Source organism: Apodemus sylvaticus, chromosome 1 (genome assembly GCF_947179515.1).
Source record: "Apodemus sylvaticus chromosome 1, mApoSyl1.1, whole genome shotgun sequence".
NCBI lineage: Eukaryota > Metazoa > Chordata > Mammalia > Rodentia > Muridae > Apodemus > Apodemus sylvaticus.
The window spans coordinates 85,644,928-85,671,865 of NC_067472.1; the positions used below are offsets into that span (position 1 = coordinate 85,644,928).

The following is a 26,938-nucleotide window of genomic DNA, read 5'->3' on the forward strand; positions in this document are numbered from 1 at the left end:
TTTTGTTTGCCCCAAAAGTACAATTTAGCATTTGCAGACTAAAATAGCAAGTCAAGAATTTTTTGAAATAAAGTGAAAAAGTGGTTGAAGAAAATAAATGCATAATTTCTCAGTGAATAAAGTTGTAGCTGTCATATATTAAATAGGCAAAGTTACGTGCTGGTATTTAGAAAACAGCTCAAATATGAAAAACCATGTTGCATTAATCTGTTTTAAGTCAGACCATCTTTACAGTTTTATGTAGGGTGGTGGTTTATTTTTCTTCTTGTGGATAGTTTACAATAGCAAGAACTGTCCCTTATATCAGTGATTTACATATGTACAAATTGAAACTGTAAATTGTGAACACTGGAAAGCAGTATTGTGACATAAACATTGTAGTAAAATATTTAAAATGAATGTAAATGGAAGTTAAAATTACCTTACTGTGAAGCTTACCTTCCAGTGTCAGAGATTTGTGTTAGTGGGTAATTCCTAAGAGCTTTAAAAACACTGTACAATCTGTGTAACCCAGAATTATTATTTCTTTGTAACTTATTATTCAGCTTGGTGAGCGCTTTTGATTTGGCAGATTGATAACATGGTATAATATATTTACTTAGATGGAAACAATTATTTCTACATACCTTTTTTAAAAATATCTGCTAGATGAAACATACAATAAAATTACCTGTACTAAAATTTGGGAGAACTTTAGGTCCTTTAAAAAGTATTAATAATTGTTAGCTACATCTTTGATGAAAGCTTTTATTCTGGTTTACTTAAAAAATGATAAACATTTAAAGTGTTAATATCTTATGAATGCAGTGGATTAAGAGAATAAACATTTTGAAAAAAAAAGTAGGTTCCCTCTCCCTCTCCATCTCCCTCTCTCCCTCCCTCTCCCCCTCTCCTCTCTCCCCCCCTCCAACTCTCCCTCTCCCCCCTCTCTCTCCCTTCTCCCTCTCTTTCTAAATAGACATAAACATGAAAGAGATTTGCAAGGAAAACCATAGCAGAGGGGGGCAATACAGAGATTCAGGAGGATGGGTAAGACATCAGTGTGGTCAATATGCATTACTATTACATGTGTGAACTTGTCAAAGAACAAACCAAAATAAAAACTGAATTTAAATTTTAAAATGATGATTAAAAATAGCAGCAAACTGTGACCAATCTTCTTATGCTCAAATCTCAAGGCAAAACACAAGTAATCTTAAAAGATAAGGTAATGTATCTCCTCCAAAGCTTCCAAGGCCAAAATAATGGATCCAAATTAGAAAGATCTAGATTAATTAACCACTGACAAAGAATTAAAAATAATGAAGCTAGAGTGGTTGTACCAGCTTGCAATCCCACCAGCCGTAGAGGAGTGTTACTCTTTCTCCACAACCTCTCCAGCACCTGCTGCATCTTAGCCATTTTGACTGCTGTGAGGTAAAATCTCAGGGTTGTTTTGATTTGCATTTCCCTGATGACTAAGGATGTTGAACATTTCTTTAGGTGCTTCTCAGCCATTTGATATTCCTCAGGTGAAAAATCTTTGTTTAGCTCTGTATTCCATTTTTAATAGGGTTATTTGGTTCTCTGGAGTCTAACTTCTTGAGTTCTTTGTATATATTGGATATTAGCCCTCTGTTGGATGTAGGGTTGGTAAAGATCTTTTCCCAATTTGTTGGTTGCCGTTTTGTCCTGTCGACAGCATCCTTTGCTTTACAAAAACTTTGTGATTTTATGAGGTCCTATTTGTCAATTCTTGATCTGAGAGCATAAGCTATTGGTGTTCTGTTTAGGAAAATTTCCCCTGTACCCATGTGCTCAAGGCTCTTACCCAGTTTCTTTTTTATTAGTTTCATTGTGTCTGGTTTTATATGGAGGTCCTTGATCCACTTGGACTTGAGCTTAGTACAAAGGGATAAGGATGGATCCATTTGCATTCTTCTGCATGCTAGCCACCAGTTGAGCCAGCACCATTTGTTGAAAAGACTCTTTTTTCCACTGGATGTAATTAGCTCCTACTACCAGAGGACCCTGCTATACCACTCCTGGGAATATACCCAGAGGATTTTCCAGCATGTAATAATGACACATGTTCCACTATGTTTATAGAAGCCCTATTTATAATAGCCAGAAGCTGTAAAGAACCCAGATGTCCCTCAATGGAGGAATGGATATAGAAAATGGTATATATATACACAATGGAGTACTATTCAGTCATTAAAGCAATGAATTCATGAAATTCTTAGACAAATGGATGGAACTGAAGACTATCATCCTGAGTAAGGTAACCCAATCACAAAAGAACACTCATAGTATGCACTCATTGATAAGTGGATATTAGCCTACAAGCTTGAAATACCCAAGACACAATTTACATATCAAATGATACCCAAGAAAGAGGAAGAACAAAGTATGGTTCCTTGAGTCCTTTGTAGAAAGAGGAAAAATATCCAGAGAAGGAGATACAAAGACAAAATGCTGAGCAGAGTTTGAGGGAAAGACAATCCAGAGACTACCCTACCCAGGGATGCATCCTATATACAGTTACAAAACCCAGGCACTATTGTGGGTGCCCACAAGTGCTGGCTGAATGGAGCTGGATATAGCTATTACCTGGGAGGCTCTCCTAGTGCATGACAAATACAGAGTGAGGCACTCTCGGGCAGCCATTGAACAGAGTACAGGGTCCCCAATGGGAGAGCTAGAGAAAGGACCCAAGGAGCTGAAGGGGTTTGCAGTGCCACAAAAGGAACAACAATATGAGTCACCCAGTAATGCCAGGGCTCCCAGGGACAAAGCTATTAACCAAAGAGTACACATGGAGTTACCCAGGGCTCCAGACACATAAGCAGCAGAAGATGGTCTTGTTGGACACCAAAGGGAGGAGAGGCCCTTGGTCCTGGAAAAACTTGATGCTGTAGTGTAGAGGAATACCAGGACAGGGAAGCGGGGATGGGTTGATTGTGGAAGGGGAGATGCTAGATGGGATTTTAGGGGGAGGGGAACTAGAAAAGGGGACAACACTTGAAATGTAAATAAAGAATATATCTAATAAAAATGAATATAAATATATTCTAAGAAATAAAAGAGAACATGAAGAAATAGCTAACCAAAATAAGGATACCAACAGAAATACGAAATAGAATTGGAAACACTGAAGAAAAAAATGAAATGAAATTCTGGAAATAAAACATTTAAAAAAATAAAATACAAAGCTAATAAAACACTGTAACAGCCTTCCAGTCATCATTTGCACCAGGGATCCAGGTGGCTCCACAGCCTTCTGTGCACAGCCCACCAGGAGAGAGTGATCTCCCAGCAGTCCCTCCACTTCTGAGTGTGGAAGTGAAATCTCCACTTTCTCTCCAATATCTCTCTGGAGGGGAATAGCTAGGAGTGCACAGGGCATATGATCAGGAGAGCAGCTGGGACAGGAGCTTTCTGGTTGCCATTTCCACCAGGAAACCAGGCAGCTCCACAGTCTTCTGTACACAGACCCTGCCAGAAGAGAGTTGGTCTCCCAGGAGTATGGACACAGGCTTATAGGCCCACAGAGGGATAAGCTCCAACCAGAGACAGCAAAACCAACTAACACCAGAGATAACCAGATGGTGAAAGGCAAGCACGAAAACCTTAACAACAGAAACCAAGGCTACTTGGCAATATCAGAACCCAGTTCTCCCACCACATAAGTCCTAGATACCCCAACACACTGGAAAAGCAAGAGTTGGATTTAAAATCACATCTCATGATGATGATAGAGGACTTCAAAAGAACATAAATACACAAAGAAATACAGAAGAACATGGGTCAACAGGTAGAAGCCCTTAAAGAGGAAACACAAAAAACCCTTAAAGAATTACAGGAAAACACAAACAAACAAGTGGAGGAACTGAACAAAACCATCCAGGATCTAAAAATGGAAGTAGAAACAATGAAGAAATCGCCAAGGGAGACAACTCTGGAGATAGAAAAGCTTGGAAAGAAATCAGGAGTCATAGATGCAAGCATCAACAACAGAATACAAGAGATAGAAGAAAGAATCTCAGATGCATAGAAAACATTGACTCAAGAATCAAGGAAAATGAAAAATGAAAAAAGCCTGTAACCCAAAACATCCAGGAAATCCAGGACACAATGAAAAGGCAAAACCTAAGGATTATAGGTATAGAAGAGAGCAAAGATTCCCAACTTAAAGGGCCAGTAAATATCTTCAACAAAATTATAGAAGAAAACTTCCCTAACCTAAAGAAAGAGATGCCCATGAACATACAAGAAGCCTACAAAACTCCAAATAGACGGGACCAGAACAGAAATTCCTCTGGCACATAATAATCAAAACACCAAATGCACTAAACAAAGAAAGAATAATAAAAGCAGTAAGGGGAAAAGGCAAGTAACTTATAAAGGCAGACCTAGCAGAATCATACCAGACTTCTCACCAGAGAGGATGAAAGCTAGAAGATCCTGGGCAAATGTCATATAGACTCTATGAGAACACAAATGCCAGTCCAGACTACTATACCCAGCAAAACTCTCAATCACCATAGATGGAGAAACCAATATATTTCATGATAAAACCAAATTTACACAATACCTTTCCACAAATCCAGCCCTACAAAGGATAACAGATGGAAAACATCAACACAGGGAGGGAAACTACACCCTAGAAAAAGCAAGAAAGTAATCTTCTTTCAACTAACCCAAAAGAAGATAACCACACAAACAAAAAATAACATCAAAAATAACAGGAAGCAACAATCACTATGCCTTAATATTTCTTAACATCAATGGACTCAATTCCGCAATAAAAAGAATAGACTAAGAGACTGGATACTTAAACAGGATCCAGAATATTGCAGCATATAGGAAACACACCTCAGTGTCAAAGACAAATACGACCTCAGAATAAAAGGCTGGAAAACACTTTTCCAAGCAAATGGTCTGAGGAAACAAGCTGGAGTAGCCATTCTAATATTGGATAAGATCAACTTTCAACCAAAAATTATCAAAACGACACAGAAGTACACTTCATACTCATCAAAGGAAAAACTTACAAAGAACTTTCAATTTTGAACATCTATGCTCCAAATACAAGGGCACCCATATTCATAAGAGAAACTTTCCTAAAGCTCAAAGAACACATTGCACCCCACACAATAATTGTGGGTGACTTCAACACCCCACTCTCTTCAATGGACAGATCAGGGAAAAACAAACTAAACAGAAACACAGTGAAACTAACAGAAGTTTTGGACCAAATGGATTTAATAGATATCTATAAAACACTGCATCCTAAATCAAAAGAATATACCTTTTTCTGAGTACCTCATGTTACCTTCTCCAAAACTGATCATATAATTGGTCAGAAAACACACCTCAACAAATATGAGAAGACTGAAATAATCCCATGCCTCCTATCAGATCACTACAGATTAAGGCTGGTCTTCAATAGCAACAAAAACAACAGAAAGCCAACATACACATGGAAGCTGAACAATGCTCTACTCAATGATACCTTGGTGAAATAAAATATAAGGAAAGAAATCAAAGACATTTTAGAATTTAATGAAATGAGGTACAACATATCCAAACTTATGGGACACAATGAAAGCAGGGCTAAGAGGAAAACTCAAAACCCTGAGTGACTCCAAAAAGAAGCTGGAGAGAGCATACACTAGCAGCTTAACAGCACACCTGAAAGCTCTAGAACAAAAAGAAGCAAATACACCCAAGAGGAGTAGATGGCCGGAAATCATCAAACTCAGAGCTGAAATCAGCCAATTTGAAACATAAAGAAGCATACAAAGAATCAACAAAACCAGGAGCTGCTTTTTTTGAGAAAAATCAACTAGATAAACCCTTAGCCAGACTAACCAGAGGGTACAGAGACAGTATCCAAATTAACAAAATTAGAAAGGAAAGGGAGCTATAACAACAGAAACTGAGGAAATTAAAAACATCATCAGATCCTACTACAGAAGCCTATACTCAACACAATTGGAAAATGTGGATGAAATGGACAATTTCCTAGACAGATACCAAATAACAAGGTTGCATCAGGATCAGATAGACCATCTAAACAGCCCCATAACTCCTAAAGAAATAGAAGCAGTTGTTGAAAGCCTCTGAACCCAAAAAAGTACAGCACCAGATGGTTTTAGTGCAGAATTCTATCAGACCATCAAAGAAGACTTAGCACCAATATTCTTCAACTATTCCACAAAATAAAAACAGAAGGAAAACTGCCTAACTCATTCTATGGAGTCACAATTATGCTGATACCAAAACCACACAAAGATCCAACTAAGAAAGAGAATTTCAGGCCAATTTCCATTATGAATATTGATGCAAAAATACTCAATAAAATTCTTGCCAACAGAATCCAAGAACACATCAAAATGATCATTCAACATGATCAAGTAGGCTTCATCCCAGTGATGAAGGGATGGTTCAATATAGGGAAATCCATTAATGTAATATACTACATAAACTCAAAGAAAAAAACCACATGGTCATTTCATTAGATACTGAAGAGCATTTGACAAAATTCAGCATCCTCTAATGTTAAAAGTCTTGGAAAGATCAGGAATTCAAGGCCCATACCTAAACATAATAAAAGCAATATACAGAAAACCAGTAGCCAACATCAAACTAAATGGAGAGAAACTTGAGGCAATCCCACTAAAATCAAGGAATAGACAAGGCTGCCCTCTCCATATCTATTCAATATAGTACTTGAAGTTCTAGCTAGAGCAATTAGACAACACAAGGAGGTCAAAGGGATACAAACTGGAAAGGAAGAAGTCAAATATCACTATTTGCAGATGATATGATAGTATACTTAAGTGACCCTCAAAACTCCACCAGAGAATTCCTACAACTGATAAACAACTTCAGCAAAATTGCCATATATAAAATAACTCAAAACAAATCAGTAGCCTTCCTATATTCAAAGTATAAACAGGCTGAGAAAGAAATTAGGGAAATGATATCCTTCACAACAGTCACAAACAACATAAAGTATCTTGGTGTGACTCTAACCAAACAAATGATAGAACTGTATGACAAAAACTTCAAGTCTCTGAAGAAAGAAATCAAAGAAAACTTCAGAAGATGCAAAGATCTCCCATGCTCATGGCCTGGCAGGATTAATATAGTACAAATGGCCATCTTGCCAAAAACAATCTACAGATTCAGTGCAATCTCCATCAAAATTCCAACTCAATCCTTCATAGAGGTTGAAAGAGCAATTCTCAAATTCATCTGGAATAACAAGAAACCTAGGATAGCTGAAACTATTCTCAACAGAACTTCTGGGAGAATCAGTATGCCGGACCTCAAGCAATACTACAGAGCAATAGTGATAGATAGATAGATAGATAGATAGATAGATAGATAGATAGATAGATAAACTGCATGGAATTGGTACAGTGACAGGCAGGTAGATCAATGGAATAGAATTAAAGACCCAGAAATGAACCCATACACCTATCTTCACTTGTTTTTTGACAAAGGAGCTACAACCATCCAGTGGAAAAAAGATAGCCTTTTCAACAAATGGTGCTGGTTCAACTGGAGGTCAGCATGCAGAAGAATACAAATTGATCCATTCTTATCTCCTTGTACTAAGCTCAACTCCAAGTGGATCAAGGACCTCCACGTAAAACCAGACACACTGAAACTAATAGAAAAGAAACTGGGAAAGACCCTTGAGAACATGGGCACAGGGGAAATTTTCCTAAACAGAACACCAATAGCTTATGCTCTCAGATCAAGAATTGACAAATGGGACCTCATAAAACAAAGTTTCTGTAAAGCAAAGGACAAAGTCAAAAGGTCAAAAAGGCAACCAACAAATTGGGAAAAGATCTTTACCAACCCTACATCCAACAGAGGGCTAATATCCAATATATACAAAGAACTCAAGAAGTTAGACTCCAGAGAACCAAATATCCCTATTAAAAATGGGGTACAGAGCTAAACGAAGAATTTTTAACTGAGGAATATCAAATGGCTGAAAAGCACCTAAAGAAATGTTTAACATCCTTAGTCATCAGGGAAATGCAAATCAAAACAACCCTGAGATTTTACCTCACACCAGTCAGAATGGCTAAGATCAAAAACTCAGGAGACAGAAGATGCTGGTGTGGATGTGGAGAAAGAGGAACACTCCTCCATTGTTGGTGGGATTGCAAGTTGGTACAACCACTCTGGAAATCCATTTCGCAGTTTCTCAGAAAATTGGGCATAATACTACTGGAGGACCCTGCTATAACACTCCTGGGAATATACCCAGAGGATTCTCCAGCATGTAATAAGGAGACATGCTCCACTATGTTCACAGCAGCTTTATAATAGCCAGAAGCTGGAAAGAACACAGATGTCCCACCACAGAGGAATGGATACAGAAAATGTGGCACATTTACACAATGTATATTACTCAGCTATTAAAAACAATGAATTCATGAATTGCTTAAGCAAATGGATGGAACTAGAAAATATCATCCTAAATGAGGTAACCCAACAACAAAAGAACACACATGGTATCCACTCACTTATAAGTAGATATTAGCCCAGATGCTTGGAATACCAAAGACACAATTCACGTATCAAATGAAGCTCAAGAAGAGGGAAGAACAAAGTATGGATACTCTGCTCCTTCTTAGAAGGGAGAACAAAATACCCACAGGAGGTGATATAGAGACAAAGTGTGGAGCAGAGACTGAGGGAAAGACCATCCAGAGACTGCCCCTCCTAGGGATCCATCTCATATACAACTTCAAAACCCACTTTTGTGGATGCCAACAAGTGCTTGCTGACAGGAACCTGATATAACTGTCGCCTGGGAGGCTCTGTCAGTATCTCCTGGGAGGGAGACACTCTCAGCCAACCATTGAACTGAGCACAGGGTCCACAATGGAGGAGCTAGAGAAAGGTCTCAAGGAGCTGAAGGGGTTTGTAGCCCCATAGGAGGAACAACAATATAAACCACCCTGTACCCCCAGAATTCCCAGGGACTAAACCATCAACCAAAGAGTACACATGGAGGGACCCATGGCTCCAGATGCATATGCAGCAGTGGATGCCATTGTTGGACATCAAAAGGAGGAGAGGCCCTCGGTCCTGAGAAGGCTAGATGCCCCAGTATAGGGGAATGCCAAGACAGGGAAGCCGGGAGTGGATGGATTGTTGAGCAGGGGAAGGGGGATGGCTTAGGGGATATTCAAGGGGGGAACCAGGAAAGGGACAACATTTGAAATGTAGATAAAGAATATATCATTACCAGAGAGCGGCACCAGCGGCAGCGGCAGCGGTGGCAGTACAGCAGTTGCTGGTCCAGCTGAAGGGCCATCAGCAGTGGAACCAAGGCGACACAGAGCCCAGTTAGGCCCTGTGCCCATGACCACTGACCTTCGCTGACCAGCCGGGCGGCAAGCTGCTGCGGTTTTGCGGCGCCTTTCGCTGCACGGAAGCCACTTCAGAACTCGGCCTCCCAGTCAGGAGAGGCTCACCTCCATCTTGATTTTGACTGCCAGAGACATCGGACAGACTGAGGTACACAAACATAATCCGAGACCAACACCGCGGGGGTCTGAACCTGACGAGTGTTGGCCTGCACCCAGGCCCTGGGCTGTTCGGGGGGCCATCGGGGTGCCAACCAAGCCAGGAGATTTTTTGCCCGGGCCTGTGCGCGCGCCGCCATTTTGCCTGCAGGACGACAGAGAGCTCTGGCAGGCAGAGCCATAACGGGCATAGCCTGAGGCTAACAAAGCGGGGGTCTAGGCCCCAAAAGGCACAGGGCTGACCCCAAGAACTGGGTGGCTTGGTGGGCCATCTGTGAGTCAACCCGCCCAGGAGGTTGTTAGCACAACAGACTCTCCCGGCGCTTTCGGGGAGTGCGGGCGCGCACGCCCGCCATCCTGGTCACCTGATGGACCCAATTAACAGTCATAGCCCTAGGGGAACTTTGCTCGGACCTTGGCCTCCCAGGCTTTTGCCTGGACTCAGGGCCTGGGCAGCCAGGCTAACCTTGTGTGCGCCAGCCCGGTTGGGGGATAGGCTGCCCAGTGGAGTGAGCGGAACACAGGGGAGGTCCGTGCAGCATACACTATCGGTGCTCCCTGGGGGTGCACACGGGCTCCATCTGGTCCACAGACACAATCTGGGGCAAGGTCTCAGGCGGGAGCCCTCAGCTCAACTCTCTCCGCTTCCGGATCCAGATCAGCCTGGGCAGCCGCACCACATCTTCAGGTCCTGCAAGAGGCTAGAAGGGGCTTCCAGGCGGCCAGCTGGGAGAAGTCAGTGTGCTCCAGTGAATCCAGCGGGCCCCAGCGGGAGCCTTCGGGTGCCTGCTTCGGGATCTAGACAGCCTGGGCAGCAGCACCCTGTCTACAGGCAGTGCAGGGGGTAAGCTGTGCACCAGAGGCCAACTGGGAAGGGGCAGCTTGCACTGGTGAGTCCAGCACTGACAAAACCAAGTAATACCAGTGAGAACTAGATGGCAAAAGGCAAACACAGGAACGTCACTAACAGAAATCAAGGCAATATGGCAACATCTGAACCCAATTCTCCTCTACCAGCATGTCCTGGATACCCCATCACACCAGTAAAACAAGATTTGGATTTAAAATCACTGGTCATGACGCTGGTACAGGAACACATGAAGGACAGACATACTTAAAGAAATTCAGGAGAAAATGGATCAAAAGTTAGAAGCCCTTGCAAGGGAAACACAAAAATCATTGAGAGAAATCCAGGAGAATGCAAAAGCCAACAATGAGGAAACGCAAAAAACACTTAAAGAAATACAGGAGAACTTTGGTCAACAGGCTGAGGTCATGAAAGAGGAAACACAAAAATCTCTTAAAGAACTACAGGAAAGCACAAACAAGCAAGTGAAGGAGCTAAGCAAAACCATCCAGGATCTAAAATCAAAAGTAGAAACAACTAAGAAAACTCAAAGGGAGACAACTTTGGAGATAGAAAGCCTTGGGAAGAAATCAGGTGACAGAGATGCAATTATCAACAACAGAATACAAGAGATAGAAGAAAGAATCTCAGATGCTGAAGATTCCATAGAAACAATGGACTCAACAGTTAAAGAAAATGCAAAATGCAAAAAGCTTGTAACCTAAAATATCCAGGAAATCCAGGACACAATGAGAAGACCAAACCTAAGGATTATAGGCATAGATGAGAGTGAAGATTTACAACTTAAAAGGCCAGCAAATATCTTCAATAAAACTATGGAAGAAAAGTTCCCTAACCTAAAGAGAGAGATGCCCATGAATATACAAGAAGCCTACAGAACTCCAAACAGACTGGACCAGAACAGAAATACTTCCCGTCACATAATAATCAAAACACCAAATGTTCTAAACAAAGAAAGAATATTAAAGGCAGTAAGAGAAAAAGGCCAAGTAACATATAAAGGAAGACCTATCAGAATCACAGCAGACTTTTCACCTGAGACTATGAAGGCTAGAAGGTCCTGGGCAGATCTCATGCAGACTCTAAGAGAACACAAATGCCAACCAAAACTACTATATCCAGCAAAACTCTCAATCACCATAGATGGAGAAACTAAGATATTTCATGACAAAACCAAGTTTACCCAATATCTATCCACAAACCCAGCCCTAAAAAGGATAATAGGAGGACAACACCAATACAAGGAGGGAAACTTCACCCTGGAAAAAGCAAGATAGTAACCTTTCATCAAACCCAAAAGAAATTAAGCAATCAACTTTAAAAAATAACGTCAAAAAATGATAGGAAGTAACAATCACTATTCCTTAATATCTCTTAACATCAATGGACTTAATGCCCCAATAAAAAGACACAGACTAACTGACTGGATACGTAAACAGGACCCTACATTTTGCTGCTTACAGGAAACACACCTCAGGGTCAAAGACAAACACTACCTTAGAGTAAAAGGCTGGAAGACAATTTTACAAGCAAATGGTCTCAGGAAACAAGCTGGAGTAGCCATTTTAATATCAGATAAAATTGACTTTCAACCCAAAGTCATCAAAAGAGACTCTGAGGGACACTTCTTGCTGATCAAAGGAAAAATACAACAAGAAGAACTCTCAATCCTGAACATCTATGCCCCAAATGCAAGGGCACCCTCTTTCGTAAAAGAAACTTTATTAAAACTCAAAGCACACATTGCACCTAACACAATAATTGTGGGTGACTTCAACACTGCACTTTCCTCAATGGACCGATCAGGAAAACAGAAACTAAACAGGGACACAATGAAACTAATTGAAGCTTTGGACCAATTAGATTTAACAGATATATGTAGAACATTCTATCCTAAAACAAAAGATTATACCTTTTTCTCAGCACCTCATGGTAAATTCTCCAAAATCGACCATATAATTGGTCACAAGACAGACCTCAACAAATATAAGAAGATCGAACTAATCCCATGCCTCCTATCTGATCACTATGGAGTAAAAGTGGTCTTCAATAGCAACAAAATCAACAGAAAACCCACATACACGTGGAAACTGAACAATACTCTACTCAATGATACCTTGGTCAAGGAAGAAATAAAGAAAGAAATTAAAGACTTTTTGGAACACAATGAAAATGAAAACACAACATACCCAAATCTATGGGACACAATGAAAGCAGTGCTAAGAGGAAAACTCATAGCGCTGAGTGCCTCCAAAAAGAAAATGGAGAGAGCATACATTACCAGCTTAATGACACACCTGAAAGCCCTGGAACAAAAAGAAGCTATTTCACCCAGGAGGAGTAGAAGGCAGGAAATCATCAAACTCAGGGCCGAAATCAATCAAGTAGAAACAAAGAGAACCATACAAAAAATCAACAAAACCAGGAGCTGGTTCTTTGAGAAAATCAACAAGATAGATAAACCCTTAGCCAGACTGACCAAAGGGCACAGAGAAAGTATCCAAATTAACAAACTTAGAAATGAAAAGGGAGATATAACAACGGAAACTGAGGAAATCCAAAAAATCATTAGATCCTACTACAAGAGACTGTACTCAACACAACTGGAGAATCTGGAGGAAATGGACAATTTCCTTGACAGATACCAAATACCAAAATTAAATCAGGACCAACTAGACCATCTAAACAGTCCCATAAAGCCTAAAGAAATAGAAGGAGTCATAGAAAGTCTTCCAACCAAAAAAAGCACAGGACCAGATGGTTTCAGTGCAGAATTCTACCAGACCTTCAAAGAAGAGTTAACACCAATACTCTTCAAACTATTCCACAAAATAGAAACAGAAGGAACACTACCCAATTCCTTCTACGAAGCCACAATTACGCTGATACCAAAGCCACACAAAGATCCAACAAAGAAAGAGAACTTCAGACCAATTTCCCTTATGAACATCGATGCAAAAATACTCAATAAAATTCTTGCCAACCGAATCCAAGAACACATCAAAACGATCATCCACCATGATCAAGTAGGCTTTATCCCGGGAATGCAGGGTTGGTTCAATATACGGAAATCCATCAATACAATCCACTACATAAACAAACTCAAAGAACAAAACCCCATGGTCATTTCATTGGATGCTGAAAAAGCATTTGACAAAATTCAGCATCCTTTCATGCTTAAAGTCTTGGAGAGAACAGGAATTCAAGGCCCATACCTAAACATAGTAAAAGCAATATACAGCAAACCGGTAGCCAGCATCAAACTAAATGGAGAGAAACTTGAAGCAATCCCACTGAAATCAGGGACCAGGCAAGGCTGCCCCCTTTCTCCTTATCTTTTCAATATTGTACTTGAGGTACTAGCTCGGGCAATTCGACAACATAAGGAGGTCAAAGGGATACAAATTGGAAAGGAGGAAGTCAAACTATCATTATTTGCAGAGGACATGATAGTCTACCTAAGTGACCCAAAAAACTCCACTAGAGAGCTCCTACAGCTGATAAACAACTTCAGCAAAGTGGCAGGTTATAAAATCAACTCAAGCAAATCAGTGGCCTTCCTATACTCAAAGGATAAGCAGGCTGAGAAAGAAATTAGGGAAATGACCCCCTTCACAATAGCCACAAACAGTATAAAGTATCTTGGGGTGACTCTTACCAAACATGCGAAAGATCTGTATGACAAGAACTTCAAGACTCTGAAGAAGGAAATGGAAGAAGACCTCAAAAAATGGGAAAACCTCCCATGCTCATGGATCGGTAGAATCAATATAGTTAAAATGGCCATTTTGCCAAAAGCAATACACAGATTCAATGCAATACCCATCAAAATCCCAACTCAATTCTTCACAGAGTTAGAAAGAGCAATTATCAAATTCATCTGGAACAACAAAAAAACCCAGGATAGCTAAAACTATTCTCAGCAACAAAAGAAAATCTGGGGGAATCAATATCCCTGACCTCAAGCAATACTACAGAGCAATAGTGTTAAAAACTGCATGGTATTGGTACAGTGACAGGCAGGAGGATCAATGGAACAGGATTGAAGATCCAGAAATGAACCCACACACCTATGGCCACTTGATCTTCGACAAAGAGGCTGAAAAAATCCAATGGAAAAAAGATAGCCTTTTTAACAAATGGTGCTGGTTCAACTGGAGGTCAGCATGCAGAAGAATGTGAATTGATCCATCCTTGTCTCCTTGTACTAAGCTCAACTCCAAATGGATCAAGGACCTCCACATAAAGCCAGACACTCTGAAGCTTATAGAAAAGAAACTGGGGAAGACCCTTGAGGACATCGGTACAGGGAGAAAGTTTCTGAACAGAACACCAATAGCGTATGCTCTAAGAGAAAGAATTGACAAATGGGACCTCATAAGGTTACAGAGTTTCTGTAAGGCAAAGGACACCATCAAGAGGACAGATCGGCAACCAACAAATTGGGAAAAGATCTTCACCAATCCTACATCAGATAGAGGGCTAATATCCAATATATATAAAGAACTCAAGAAGTTAGACTCCAGAAAACCAAACAACCCTATTAAAAAATGGGGTACAGAGTTAAACAAAGAATTCTCACCTGAAGAACTTCGGATGGCGGAGAAGCATCTTAAAAAATGGTCAACTTCATTAGTCATTAGGGAAATGCAAATCAAAACAACACTAAGATTTCATCTTACACCAGTCAGAACGGCTAAGATTAAAAATTCAGGAGACAGCAGGTGTTGGAGAGGGTGTGGAGAAAGAGGAACACTCCTCCACTGCTGGTGGGGTTGCAAATTGGTACAACCACTCTGGAAACCAGTCTGGCGGTTCCTCCGAAAACTGGGCACCTCACTTCCAAAAGATCCTGCTATACCACTCCTGGGCATATACCCAGAGGATTCCCCACCATGTAATAAGGATACATGCTCTACTATGTTCATAGCAGCCCTATTTATAATTGCCAGATGCTGGAAAGAACCCAGGTATCCCTCAACAGAAGAGTGGATGCAAAAAATGTGGTATATCTACACAATGGAGTACTATTCAGACATTAGAAACAACGAATTCATGAAATTCTTAGGCAAATGGATGGAGCTAGAGAACATCATACTAAGTGAGGTAACCCAGACTCAAAAGGTGAATCATGGTATGCACTCACTAATAAGTGGTTATTAACCTAGAAAACTGGAATACCCAAAACATAATCCACACATCAAATGAGATACAAGAAGAAAGGAGGAGCGGTCCCTGGTTCTGGAAAGACTCAGTGAAACAGTATTCGGCAAAACCAGAACGGGGAACTGGGAAGGGGTGGGAGGGAGGACAGGGGAAGAGAAGGGGGCTTACGGGACTTTCGGGGAGTGGGGGGGCTAGAAAAGGGGAAATCATTTGAAATGTAAATAAATTATATCGAATAAAAAAATGAAAAAAAAAAAGAAATATGCAAGGCAGGCGTGTTTCTCTCCCACATAGTTTTCTGTTGAGTATTTTAGTTTTCCTTATATAGGTCTCTCATTTCCTTGGTTAAATTACTGACACACTATTCTGTAGGCAGTTGTAAGGGAATTATTTCCCAGTTCTCTTTCTGGGTGTGTTTACAATTGGCATTTAGGAAGATTACGGTTTTGCTTCTTTTTGTTCAATGCTAATTTTGTATTTTCCCACTTTGCTAAGCGCTGATCAGCTCTAATAGTTTTCTGTTGCGTGTAATTTTAAAAAGGCACGCTTGCTCCGGCTAGGCTCTGGCACCAGCAGCCGCTCACCTGCCTTCTAGTCAGCTCCCATAGTTAGCGAATGCTTTCCGAGATCCCTGCTATGCTCCAAGAACAGTCACTGCCTGCATTCCTGAGAATGCCACTCCTTCCTCCTTGCCCACAATTATTGTGTTAGGTGCAATGTGTGCTTTGAGTTTTAATAAAGTTTCTTTTACGAAAGAGGGTGCCCTTCCATTTGGGGCATAGATGTTCAGGATTGAGAGTTCTTCTTGTTGTATTTTTCCTTTGACCAGCAAGAAGTGTCCCTCAGAGTCTCTTTTGATGACTTTGGGTTGAAAGTCAATTTTATCTGATATTAAAATGGCTACTCCAGCTTGTTTCCTGAGACCATTTGCTTGTAAAATTGTCTTCCAGCCTTTTACTCTAAGGTAGTGTTTGTCTTTGACCCTGAGGTGTGTTTCCTGTAAGCAGCAAAATGTAGGGTCCTGTTTACGTATCCAGTCAGTTAGTCTGTGTCTTTTTATTGGGGCATTAAGTCCATTGATGTTAAGAGATATTAAGGAATAGTGATTGTTACTTCCTATCATTTCTGACGTTATTTTTTAAATTTGAATGCTTAACTTGTTTTGGGTTTGATGAAAGGTTACTATCTTGCTTTTTCCAGGGTGAAGTTTCCCTCCTTGTATTGGTGTTGTCCTCCTATTATCCTTTTTAGGGCTGGGTTTGTAGATAGATATTGGGTAAACTTGGTTTTGTCATGAATGAAATATCTTAGTTTCTCCATCTATGGTGATTGAGAGTTTTGCTGGATATAGTAGTTTTGGTTGGCATTTGTGTTCTCTTAGAGTCTGCATGAGATCTGCCCAGGACCTTCTAGCCTTCATAGTCTCAGGTGAAAAGTCTGCTGTGATTCTGATAGGTCTTCCTTTATATGTTACTTGGCCTTTTTCTCTTACTGTCTTTAATATTCTTTCTTTGTTTAGAACATTTGGTGTTTTGATTATTATGTGACGGGAAGTATTTCTGTTCTGGTCCAGTCTGTTTGGAGTTCTGTAGGCTTCTTGTATATTCATGGGCATCTCTCTCTTTAGGTTAGGGAACTTTTCTTCCATAATTTTATTGAAGATATTTGCTGGCCCTTTAAGTTGTAAATCTTCACGCTCATCTATGCCTATAATCCTTAGGTTTGGTCTTCTCATTGTGTCCTGGATTTCCTGGATATTTTGGGTTACAAGCTTTTTGCATTTTGCATTTTCTTTAACTGTTGAGTCTATTGTTTCTATGGAATCTTCAGTATCTGAGATTCTTTCTTCTATTTCTTGTATTCTGTTGTTGATATTTGTATCTCTGTCCCCTGATTTCTTCCCAAGGCTTTCTATCTCCAAAGTTGTCTCCCTTTGAGTTTTCTTAGTTGTTTCTACTTCTGATTTTAGATCCTGGATGGTTTTGCTTAGCTCCTTCACTTGCTTGTTTGTGCTTTCCTGTAATTCTTTAAGAGATTTTTGTGTTTCCTCTTTCATGACCTCAGCCTGTTGACCAAAGTTCTCCTGTATTTCTTTAAGAGATTTTTGTGTTTCGTCTTTCATGACCTCAGCCTGTTGACCAAAGTTCTCCTGTATTTCTTTAAGTGTTTTTTGCATTTCCTCCTTGTTGGCTTTTGTATTCTCCTGGATTTCTTTCAGTGATTTTTGTGTTTCCCTTGCAAGGGCTTCTAACTTTTGATCCATTTTCTCCTGAATTTCTTTAAGTATGTCCTTCGTGTGTTCCTGTACCAGCATCATGACCAGTGATTTTAAATCCAAATCTTGTTTTACTGGTGTGATGGGGTATCCAGGACATGCTGGTAGAGGAGAATTGGGTTCAGATGTTGCCATATTGCCTTGATTTCTGTTAGCGATGTTCCTGTGTTTGCCTTTTGCCATCTAGCTCTCACTGGTGTTACTTGGTCTTGTCAGTGCTGGACTCACCAGTGCAATCTGCCCCTTCCCCATTGGCCTCTGGTGCACAGCTTACACCCTGCACTGCCTGTAGACAGGGTGCTGCTGTCCAGGCTGTTCAGATCCCGAAGCAGGCACCTGAAGGCTCCTGCTGGGGCCTGCAGGATTTACCGGAGCAAACCGACTTCTCCCAGCTGGCCGCCCGGAAGCCCCCGCTAGCCTCTTGAGGGACCTGGAGATGTGGTGCAACCACCCAGGCTGATCTGAAGCGGAGAGAGTTGAGCTGAGGGCTTCCGCCTGAGGCCTTGCCCCAGATTGTGTCTGTGGACCAGATGGAGCCCGTGTGCACCCCCAGGGAGCGCCGAAGGTGTATGCTGCTGTGATCTCCCCTGTGTTCCGCTCACTCCGCTGGGCAGCCGATTCCCCAACCAGGCTGGCGCACACAAGGTTAGCTTGGCCGCCCAGTCCCTGAGTCCAGGCAAAAGCCTGGGAGGCCAAGGTCCGAGCAAAGTTCCCCTAGGGCTATGACTGTTAATTGGGTCTGCCAGGTGACCCGGATGGCCGGTGTGTGCGTCCGCACTCCCCGAAAGCACTGGGAGAGTCTGCTGTGCTAACAATCTCCTGGGCGGGTTGACACACAGATGGCCCACCAAGCCGCCCAGTTCTTGGGGTCAGTCCTGTGCCTTTTGGGGCCTAGACCCCCGTTTTGTTAGCCTCAGGCTATGCTTGTTAGCCGTCTCTGCCCTCCCGAGCACTCTGGGTCCTGTAGGCAAAATGGCGGCACGTGCGCCGGCCAGGGCAAAAAAACCTCCTGGCTGGGTTGGCACCCCGATGGCTACCCGAACAGCCCAGGGCCTGGGCGCAGGCCAATGCCCATCAGGCTCAGACCCCTGCGGTGTTGGCCTCGGATTATGTTTGTGTACCTCAGTCTGTCCGATCTCTGGAGTCCGAAATCAAGATGGAGGTGAGTCTCTCCTGACTGGTGGGAAGCCGAGTTCTGAAGTGGCTTCCGTGCAGCGAAAGGCTCCGCAGAACTGCAGCTGCTTGCCGCCCGGCTGGTCAGCGAAGGTCAGTGGTCGTGGGCGCAGGGCCTAACTGGACCCTGTGTCGCCTTGGTTCCACTGCTGATGGCCCTTCAGCTGGACTAGCCACTGCTGCACTGCTGCCACCGCCGCCGCTGCCCTCTTCCCCCTCGCCTTGCGTATTTCTTGATGCTGTGACAAAGAGCCTGAGAGAAGTAACTTAGTGGGGAACAGGTTTATTCGGGCTCATGGTTGAGGGCAGTCCACTATAGAGGGGAGGGCAGAGTGGACACAGCTGATGACGTCACAACCAAGCGTTGTTTGAGGAGTGCTGACGCTAGCTTTCCCAACCCTTTCACTGCACTTGAGCCCAGGCCCCAGAAATGCTGTCAAGTACTTTTAGAATGACTGTCTCTACCTCAGTTAAATAACACAACCCCTCAGGCTAAATAATCTCTCCCAGGTGTGCCTGGGTGCTCATCTCTGAAGTGATTTCAGGTCCTACTCAACTGAAAATTAATATTAACTATCTCTTCCTTGTTCATGGGTTAGAACAACCAATGCTGTGAAAAATGGCTGTCTTACCAAAGCAATCTAGAGAGTCCCTGAAGTTCTCACCCAAATTTCTATGTCACTCTTCTAAGAAACATGCAGCAAACCATTTGGAAGACTTTGAAAGCCAAAGCAATATTAAGCAAAAAGAAAAAAAAATAATTTGGAGGTGTCACCATTTCTCATTTCATGGTGCGATACAGAGCTATAGTAACAAAACTAAAGGCACAGTGCTGGCACAAACACAAACATGCAGATCAATGTACCACAGGTCCTATATATAAATCCATGCAGCTACAACCACCCAACTTTCACAAAAGTTCTCCAAACAGTAGAGAGAAGAAAGCCTCTTTAACAAATGGCGTTAGAGAAGCGGCATAACTACATGTAGGAGAAGGAGGTTAAATCCTTCTTTTCACCCTGCATAAAAAGTAGCTCTAAACTTAAGACTTAAATGCTAAAACAGGAAAGAGTGGGAGAAACTACTTCAAGGTGTGGGTATAGGTAATGATTTCTTGGCTAGGACTGCAGTTGCTCAGAATATAGAGCCAATGCTTGGCAGGTGGGATCTTGTAGACCTAGTAGACTTCTGAGCTGCAAAAGGGGTGTTGACTGAATGGAGACGCTCTCTGAAGAACGGGAGAACGTCTCCTCCAACTATTCATCTGGCAAATAAGTAATATCTAGGTTACACAAAGAATAAAAGCAAAAACCAAACAGCAAGGAAACAAAAAAATGGGGTACAGAGCTAAACAAAGAAATTTCACCTGAAGAACTTCAGATGGCTGAGAAGCATCTTAAAAAAAAATGCTCAACTTCATTAGTCATCAGAGAAATGCAAATCAAAACAACCCTGAGATTTCACCTTACACCAGTCAGAATGGCTAAGATTAAAAATTCAGGACACAGCAGGTGCTGGCGAGGGTGTGGAGAAAGAAGAACACTCCTCCACTGCTGGTGGGGTTGCAAATTGGTACAACCACTCTGGAAATCAATCTGGCGGTTCCTCAGAAAACTGGGCACCTCACTTCCAAAAGATCCTGCTATACCACTTCTGAGCACATACCCAGAGGATTCCCCAGCATGTAATAAGGATACATGCTCCACTATGTTCATAGCAGCCCTATTTATAATAGCCAGAAGCTGGAAAGAACCCAGGTATCCCTCAACAGAAGAATGGATGCAAAAAAAAAAAATGTGGTATATATACACAATGGAGTACTTTTCAGCCATTAGAAACAATGAGTTCATGAAATTCTTAGACAAATGGATGGAGCTGGAGAACATCATACTAAGTGAGGTAAACCAGTCTCAAAAGATCAATCATGGTATGCACTCACTAATAAGTGGATATTAGCCTGGAAAACTGGAATACCCAAAACATAATCCACACATCAAATGAGGTACAAGAAGAACGGAGGAGTGGCCCCTTGTTCTGGAAAGACTCAGTGTAGCAGTATAGGGCAAAACCAGAACAGGGACGTGGGAAGGGGTGGGTGGGAGAATAGGGGGAGGTAAGGGGGCTTATGTGACTTTCGGGGAGTGGGGGGCCAGAAAAGGGAAATCATTTGTAATGTAAATAAAAAATATATCAAATAAAAAAAAGAGAATGTCTTGCCTTCTAACAGATGCTCCCTTGTTCCTTTTGTTTCTTTTTGTAAAACAAAAAGAAGAGCATGTGGCTTAAAGTCTTCCTTAGATGTCCCCTTTTCCAGACTCCTGATATGTGCCTGCTTCTAATGTCTTCCTTTCCCTAAACATCTCATCATTGCTCATCTCATCATGACCCTCCGCCCTTCAGAGTACCCCAATAATAATATACTTCAGAGTATCCCAATAATAATATCCTTCAGAGTACCCCAATAATAATATACTTCAGAGTATCGCCAATAATAATAATGGCCTTGAAGGATGGTTCTTTTCTCAGACTGGCTGACTTTGTAAAATTGATTACAAGATAAAAGAAAGGGGGGAAGAAAAGGCAGGAAGGAAAAGGAGAGGGGAGGAGGGGAGGGGAAAGGGGAGGAGAGGAGGGGGAAGGGGAGGAGGAGAGGGCAGGGGAGGGGAGGAGGGGAGGAAAGGGGAAGAGAAGAGGGGAAGAGGGGAGGGAAGGGGAGGGCAGAGGAGAGGAGAGGAGGGGAGGAGGAAGGAAGAGGAGAGGAGGGAAGGGGAGGAGAGGAAGAGGAGAGGGGAGGGGAGGGGAGGAGGAGGGGAGAGGAGGGAGGGGAGAGGAGAGGAGAGGAAGGGAAGGGAGGAGGAGAAGAAGGGAGGGGAGGAGAGAGGAGAAGAAGGGAGGGGAAGAGGAGGGGAGAGGAGAGGAGGGGAGGGGAGGGGAGAGGAGAGGAAGGGAGGGGAGGAGGAGAAGAAGGGAGGGGAGGGGAGAGGAGAAGAAGGGAGGGGAGGAGGAGGGGAAAGGAGAGGAGGGGAGGGGAGGAGAGAGGAGAGGAAGGGGGAGGGGAAAGGAGAAGAGAGGATGGGAGGGGAGAGGAGAGGAGAAGAGAGGAGGGGAGGGGAGAGGAGAGGAGAGGAGGGGAGGGGAGGGGAAAGGAGAGGAGAGGAGGAGAGGGGAAAGGAGAGGAGAGGAAGGGAGGGGAGGGGAGGGGAGGGGAGGGGAGAGAAACAAAGAGCTGAACTTTCCAGTTAAGACCTTCCTTTCAAATTGATATAAGTGGATCTTCATCTGTAGGCACTATTCCTCTGTTTGTAAGAGACTTACCTTGCACTTCATGAATTTTTTGTTTTTTAGAGTTGAACATGATCTCAAGATTTTTGGTGAGAATTCGGGTCAAATGAGGATCTCCAGAAACTGAGAAAGGGATAGTGGTCTCGCCATACTGCTCCAAGTCCATCACCCTGGCAGGCTGCTCAGGTGCGGAGAAGCTTATTCCTTTCATCAGAAGATACATGAGACCCAGAAGTGCCAGCAGCTGCAACAGCAGCAGTTTCCAGTTGCGCCAAGAGAACATCACCCTTTTGATGAACATGGCTCGGAACTGCTGCATGTAAAGAGAACACTGCAAGAGGAGAGAAGGCAGGGTTACAGTGCACACACCTTGATAGAAATTGCCAGAACAAATGTCTTCAGCTGTGATGATGGACATGCAGAGGGAAGAGACCAGCTGGCAGGCCAGGTACATTGTGATCTCTGAATGCATTGAAGCTTGGCACCTAACTTCAGTATTATGAAAGTCCCCAAAGGATAATTGTCATTGGCATGTTCATTATGCCACTTGGCAGAACACCACATCCATTCTTATATTAAATGCCATCCTTCAACATTACAGTTCACATCAAATTTCTATGGCCAGGTCTCAACAATCTACAGGGTTATAGGATGTCAGGGATCAGAAGAATTTAGTTTAAAACTGCAATGCACCCAGTATGTTTTCTCTTGACCTATTTGGAAGTGTACATGAATATATAATTTTGTCTAGTTTTTCAAACTTGGAGGGGCAGTTTCCAGTTGACTGTGTTTTGTTTTTCAGTTAAATAATGGAACCCTTCACTTCAGTCAGAATGGCTAAGGTTAAAAACTCAGGAGACAGCAGGTGTTGGCAAGGATGTGGAGAAAGAGGAACACTCTTTCACTGCTGGTGGGATTGTAAGATGGTACAACCACTATGGAAATCAGTCTAGCGGTTCCTAAGAAGACTGGACATGACACTTCCAGAGGACCCTGCTATACCTCTCCTGGGCATATGCCCAGAGGATTCCCCAGCATGCAACAAGGACACATGCTCCACTATGTTCATAGCAGCCTTATTTATAATAGCCAGAAGCTGGAAAGAACCCAGATATCCCTCAATGGAGGAATGGATACAGAAAATGTGGTATATATACACAATGGAGTACTATTCGGCAATTAAAAACAATGAATTCATGAATTTTTTAGGCAAATGGATGGAACTGGAAAATATCATCCTAAGCGAGGTAATGCAATCACAAAAGAATACACATGGAATGCAATCATTGATAAGTGGATATTAATTAGCCCCGAAGCTCTGAATACTGAAGATACAATTAGCATATCAAATGATTCCCATGAAGAAGGAAGAAGAGGGCCCTAATCCTGGAAAGGCTTGATCCAGCATTGTAGGGGAGTACCGGGACAGAGAAAAGGGAGGAGGAAAGATAGGAGAATGGGTGGAGAGAAGAGGACTTATGGGACATATGGGGAGGGGGGAACTGGGAAATGGGAAAGCTTTTGGATTGTAAACAAAGAATATATAAAATATATATATATATATATATATATATATATATATATATATATGCACACATCTTTAGAAAAAGTGTCTGAGAGCCAAAGGAGAGCATGTTAAGCACATTGCAATTTTAAAATACATTTATTTTATTCTCCCAACCCTTTTACATCCCATTATTCAGAGTAGGAAAATATCCCTAATCAACCAGTATTCCTTAATAAAAGAAACCACACTGGTGCCGTCTTTAACTAGAAATAAGGTAAGTTTGAAGTGAGAGCCATTCGCTCCCATCATGCTCATGACGAGAAGAAGACAGCTCTGCTTTTTAGGAGACTGGTTCTTATATATATTTCTTGAATGACAAATTAAGGAGTGTTTTAGTCCAGTGATCACCTTTTCCAGACTCACCTGCCATCTCTGACCTCGAGCTCTAAAATGAAAGGAAAGCAGAACAGCAGAAATGCCCCACAGTTTGTCTTATGTTTACACTCAAGGAAGAAACTGGAATGAGTATGGAGAGGAGGTGACAAGGTGGGGCTCCTTCCATTTGACACAGGGTGTGCTTGAGTATGTTCAGCCCCCTGAAACAGTATTATCCGTGATAGCTCTGCCTGACCAAAGACAACCATCCAGTTATGGACAGTGGGAAATCACGATTCCAACTCAAAATTCTAGACACTCATAGACAATACTCTGCTTCACAAGCTCCCAAGTCCCATGGGAAAGTGTAAGAAGTGCTTCTGAGAGACTTGGACAAATATACCCATGATCAAAGAATCTCTTCTGCACACATATGCAAAAGTTTATATGGAAGATAAATCAGGAGAGCAACAACAAACGTTAGACTATGAGGTAGCAGCCCCAGGGTGATGAAGGGATTCTGTGACTCAGCCACTGCCAGATTGAAATGTCCTTTGTGCATGTGAGTAGTGACTATAATCATTTGAACCAGTGTTCTTCTTCAGCTCAGAATGAACTGACAGTTCTGAAAACTAAAATCAACCCCATGAGGAAGACCAAGTGTGAAAGTAAAGTCTAGGCTGGCAAGATGACTTAGTGGGTCAACATGCATGCCGCAAAACCAAGTGACCTGAGCTGGATATCCAGAGCCCACACGATGGGTGGAAGGAGAGAATTTATTCTTCAAGGTTGTTCTCTGATATATATATATATAACATAATAAGAAAGTAAATGTAATCAAGTAATTGACCTGTTTTTTAACCTTCACTATTTTACGACCAAGTTAGAAAATTAAGGGAATTTCCTTACAAATGTTTCCCTGTGTGAATGGGCTTGCTCTAAGAACCTCGAAACTCTTCTGAATTAGCTCATAAACTTAAGTGTCTTCTTTCACTCTCTCCAAATATGCTAGCATTATATTCTTGGGAAAAGTGCTCACCCCGGCATTGAATGAAGAACCAAAATGTCTTCTTGAGTAACTTGCTCGCTCAAAATTTCTGGGCACATTCATGTTCTGGTTGTCTTCATTTTGGCTTTCGTTCACTGTGGAAGATGACTGAGAAATCTCGGTGTTCAACTTCAAATCTTCCAGATTACTGACCCTACACACACAGACACACACAGATACACAGACACACACAGAGAGAGAGAGAGAGAGAAAAAGAGAGTTGATATGTGTGTGTGTGTGTGTGTGTGTGTGTTTGTGTGTGTGTGTGTCTGTGTGTGGTTCCAAGACAATGTATCTCTTGTTTTTAGGATAAAATGGTTATTAAATGTCCTACATTTAACAAAAATTTTAGTGGTAATTGCAATCTTATTTTTATAGTACTTCTAATTCTATAGAAGTCTAATATGTTTTTCTAAATTTTCCACACTAAATAAATAAACAGATTACTTTACAAAGCAAATGACTACATGGTTAATTTGTCCTCCTTGGTTTATGATTCTATAAAGTAGAATCTGTGTGTGTGAATATAAAGTAGAAATGCTATACAGAAAAACAGAAATCACAGTATAAGAAGATGTAATGGGCTTCTGGGGCAGTGTGGTGCTTTAGAAGCTGCCTCCATGTGGCATGATGATCGAGAAGACTTGTGAGAACAAAGACAAGTCTAAAGACAGGATACTGGAAACTGGAGCACACATGAAGTCACCTGACATAGGTAAGGGACTCAGGGTTTCATTCCTAATACTCTAAGGTTGCTGCTTGCCCCTTATGTAGCCTGAGATGAATGAGAATTGCTTTCAAAATGAAGTATAGCCCTGGGGAGTTGGGAGGGTTTCTCTGACCTTATTTGTACATTGTTACTCACTTGAAGAAAACCTCGTCCATGGTAGTCATGGAGACACCAAAGCCGGAGATTCCCAGCTCTTCTTGTCTTTCTTCTAGGTCTGTAAAAAGTTCTGCAAACCTGCAAGATAGTGGAGATATCATCTGCACAAACATACATGCGTTTATCTGTTCTTGGCTGATTTCCCTGAGCAGTGCAATTCATGTGGCATGGAAATTCTTGTGATGTTGGTGGTTTCCAAGGGCCCTGACAAATCATGAATGTGGGAAGCCAGAAGGAGGATACACCAGAGAGTTGCTACAGCAAACTGCTCCCTGGTTTTCTAATAAAAACATGGTTAACTTTCCATATATATTGACTTTCTGCTTTCCCTGCTAGTTTAGATTTAATTTACTCACTACATACTGTAGGTCCTGTAAAGGAACACACGTAAACAGAATGAATACTTATAAACTAATAAGAAGTATAAGACACCCAAGCAGAAAAATGAAAGAAAAATCACAGACGTTAGAGACTGAATGGAAACTGTTCATCCCCAAACCAGAGGAGCTTGAGCAATCTTGAGCAAATGTTGGTGGTGGAGTATAAATTCCCAGTTAGTAGGAGCACTAAACTTCACTGATCCCTAGCACAGAATGGGTCTATAAATCTGATGTATTATATACTTCTGATTTTTTTTTGGCAAAATTAGTATATGAGGCAATGTATTTATTAATTTCTTAATTTGATCACTCTATAACAAGCACCTATTAAGGCATCACAATGCACTAAATACATCTATACATATATACTAATATATCTTAAAATTGAGAGAACATTTAAAACCCTTTTTATGCAACAAAATAAATCCATTTG

At 41.9% G+C, this 26,938-nt stretch overlaps 1 protein-coding gene across 1 annotated transcript in view; it reads right to left on the reverse strand.

Annotated features, from left to right (window-relative positions):
* LOC127679259 (phospholipid-transporting ATPase ABCA3-like) overlaps positions 1-26,938 on the reverse strand; it is a 115,382-nt gene that overhangs the window by 44,667 nt on the left and 43,777 nt on the right. The window contains exons 16-18 of the mRNA XM_052174979.1: positions 26,105-26,203; positions 25,231-25,393; positions 22,343-22,640 (exon numbers count right to left, since the gene is read on the reverse strand). Coding sequence (XP_052030939.1) covers positions 22,343-22,640; positions 25,231-25,393; positions 26,105-26,203 — 560 coding nt within the window. The remainder of the gene's footprint in view (positions 1-22,342; positions 22,641-25,230; positions 25,394-26,104; positions 26,204-26,938) is intronic.